Raw genomic sequence first — 3,627 nt, 5'->3', positions numbered from 1 at the left:
GACAAGTTGTTTTGAGAGTCAAGTGCTCACTGGGGAATCGTTTCAGTTAAGGCCTTTCATTATTGTAAAACTAAGGTCAGGCATCAAAGAGCATGCACATTTAAGCAGTAGGTTTCCACTCAGCTTGTGTGTGTTTGTGTTTCTGTGCCTATGTGTTGTAGCATAGATTGGCAGCTCCAAATGCAAATTGCATATTTAAAGAGACGTTTTAAAGTGACTTGGAAGATAAGCTTTAACTAAAGAGTCTATGTGCGTCAAAGCAAGACTATTCAGGCTGAAGAAACCAACCAAAGGTCTGAGTTTACAAATAGGATAATTTAATAATTTACACTGTCATGTGTAACCGATTTTAACGGAATGTATTGAGAAACTATTCCACACATATTTTAGGTTTTGAGGGCATTAATTGCAACTTTGTGCCTGCAAGTGTGGATCAAACCTTATTTTGTCAACTTGTTCATCCTACACATCTGGATTTGAACAGTTTGGATGCCACTGCAGCTATTTCATTTCGAAAATGCCATAAGGGTCAGGGGAGACCCAGGGAAGAACTACGAACTGCTGAACATTCACCCGAGCTTGTTTGCCTCTGTGTGGGAGTGGTAGCACTTTAAGATTTATGGCTCACTCTCACTCCCTCTTTCTCTTTCTCCCATGTACTTGGACTATATAAGCGGACCTTGCAACTCTGTGTCTGAAGGACTTGTTGCCTCTTTCAAGACATAAGACTCTTTTGGCAAGATGCAGTTTGGGGGAAATTCTATTGGCCACTGCCATTCTGTGGGCACATGTGCTGCCCGGTGAGTCAACTATGGCTTTTCTTAGTTTTTTAATAGGCTTACGAAAACCACTCCGCAACTGTTTAATCAACTGTAATGGAGGGAAATTATAATGCAGTGTTTAGTGTTGTTTAATAAGTTATCTGGAAAGATAACTCGTACCACCCAAGTTAGTTAAAGATTTCAATTACTTAATGCAGGGCAGGTAAATCTGGGAAAAGTCAAATGTTAATTAGGATGATTTATTTCCGACAGGTGAGAGCGTGACCGGTGGGAAAGGAGGCCGTGGCCCACTCGCGACCGTACATGGCGTCCGTGCAGCTGAACGGAAAGCACGAGTGTGGTGCGTTCCTCATCGCGAGTCAGTGGCTTCTGAGCGCGACTCACTGCTTCATGGATGGGTGAGCATTAGGATAACACACCGGGATTAACTTTGAATCCAAGAGCACTCGCGTTGGAAGTGAAGATTACTAGACGGAAAAATAGGTCAGACTCATTAGAAGACTAATTTAGAACAAATGAAGTAAAAGTAACTTTGTTAGCAGGCCTATATTGTAGTGTGTAGATTGTCTTAAACGAACGGTTAAATTGACACATTTCTCACGCCTCTAAAATAACTTACAACAGTAGTGCTGTACTGGCAATATACTTTAAAACAACGTATTTAGGTTCAAACGAAACTGGGTGTGACTTCATATTGCCTTAAGCATGCTATTAAACATTTCACAGCGAGCAATGAAAATTAAAACACAAACAAGAATATTGATTTTTGTTTTGCAGAGCTGAGGGTCTGACAATTGACAACCAAAGAAACATTTAAACTTTCAGCGGATCGGTTGTACAAATATCCTGGCTTTAACATTGACAATTATGACAATGACATTAGTCTGATCAAGGTAAACAAGTGTATGTGTGTGTGTGTGTGTTTATGTGTAAATATAAACCCAGCGTAGAAATATATCTCTTGTCCTTGTCTTTCCTGTGATTGGCTGCTTGATCGGCCAGTAGTGGAGAGCGCTGAGATGAAGCCAGTGTCTTATCAGCAGACAGGAGGAGCCGACCCTGTGGTGGGTGCTACTGTGGAAGCAGCTGGGTGGGGCGCCTTGAATAATCTGGGGTCCCGGCCGGACAAACTGCATGAGGTGACCATCGGTGTCATGAGCAGAGACTTGTGTGGCCGCAATGCCTACTATGGGTCAAAGTTCACCAACAACATGATCTGTGCTGCCCGGCCACTTCAGGACACTTGCAATGTGAGTTCACAGTCATACATCACACACACACACACAAACACACACACACACACACACACACACACACGCACACACACACACACACACACACACACACACACACACACACACACACACACACACACACACACACACACACACACACACACACACACACACACACACACACACACACACACACACACAATTTCTCATTTCTCTAATGTGTCCGTGTGGCTCTTGGTCTCTTATAGGGAGACTCTGGTGGTCCTTTGCTGTACAATGGTGTTGCCATCGGGATCACATCTAACGGGGGGAAGAAGTGTGGGGCCAGCAAGAAGCCTGGCCTCTACAGCCTCATCTCCCACTACAGTGACTGGATTCAGCAGACCATGACTGCCAACGCCTAGTAGCCTATTACAACACATCACCACAGCCACCTGTCACAAAGCTTAAAATGCAACATGGAACAGTCTCTGTAGAATTAGATAAGGGCCATCGAGAATGATCAAGAAACGTCATGAAAAGCACCAATACTGTCCAACTCCGTAAGCAGCTTCAGGATCCTATTCAGTATTTTTAAGGTTTAAATGTAATCTTCAGCATCATGAGCTCATATGTATTGTGAACTGAATTTCTAGATGTGGATTATACATCAGTGTAATCCACTGATACGGTTTACAGTGATATCTCCAGTTTCAATGTAGGTAATTTCAAACCTCAAAAGGACATAATGACTAATATGCAGACAGTAAAATAATGGTTTTACTTGGAAAGTGATGGGTTTTGGTAATAGGTGATGGTAAGGGCTCAGTGGTTTCACCAAAACAAGTTGTACTAATGTGGCAAGAAAACCTAAAGGACTATAGGTATAAATATAAGACACTGCACAATGAAGGTTATATCTAAGGGTTATTCTCAGCCAGTCTGACAAACAAAATCGATATTGGACTCTTTCTAAAAAGGCAAAAGCCTCAAGGCATGTGGACCTGAGGATAAAAAACAGTTTTACCATGGCAACCGAAACCGCTATTTTATGACTTCAGTCAGAGTACACCACAAGTTCAAAAAAATGTGTACACAAGGAATAGCCACAATAGTCATCTCAGTACTTTGCAGCAAAAGGCACACTATTAAATAACACCTCACATTTTACATTTTGCACAATTCTGTCTTCACAATAAAAAAACATTTGAAAAAGATTGCATGTTGTTTTTATTTGTGTCAATGATGTTTTCCAGTAACTTCTTATCATCATTGCTGTCCATGGACATCACTGTTTACAGAAGAGGCAGAGTTGGACATGTTACGCAACCCAACAAGACAGACTGAAGTGGATATAATGTATAATTTATGGGAAAGAACTCCCTTCCCCCCATTTAGTTTGGAAGACAGCTGGAAATTGCTTTGAATTTGAGAGATTATTTACAGGAAGAATCCAGAGATAAGGATGTTCCACTCTACATAAACAGTCTGACTGCTCTGAAACGAGTAAATCAAAGGCAAAACATGTTGTTCATTTATTTCTCAAGTCTGCCTGTGGACTGCTGCAGCCTCGTCTTCCACCTACTCTTTCCCCATGTTTATCTAACCATGGCCTTCCACTGGATCTTGTC

At 41.8% G+C, this 3,627-nt stretch overlaps 1 protein-coding gene across 1 annotated transcript; it reads left to right on the top strand.

The window, feature by feature from the left end:
• Nucleotides 1-741: 741 nt before the first annotated feature.
• cfd (complement factor D (adipsin)) lies at nucleotides 742-2,421 on the top strand (the record flags this gene model as incomplete). The annotated part of the gene is given in 8 exon segments (XM_080850736.1): nucleotides 742-756; nucleotides 758-800; nucleotides 1,035-1,051; nucleotides 1,053-1,180; nucleotides 1,560-1,577; nucleotides 1,579-1,675; nucleotides 1,772-2,032; nucleotides 2,266-2,421. Coding segments are annotated over 8 exon segments (735 nt in total).
• Between the last annotated feature and the right edge of the window lie 1,206 nt (nucleotides 2,422-3,627).

The sequence above is a fragment of the Sprattus sprattus genome (genome assembly GCF_963457725.1).
Source record: "Sprattus sprattus genome assembly, chromosome: 13".
In the NCBI taxonomy this organism is placed as follows: Eukaryota; Metazoa; Chordata; class Actinopteri; order Clupeiformes; family Clupeidae; genus Sprattus; species Sprattus sprattus.
Note: the sequence above shows the minus strand (reverse complement) of the source record. Positions and strands in the feature narration are given on the sequence as shown.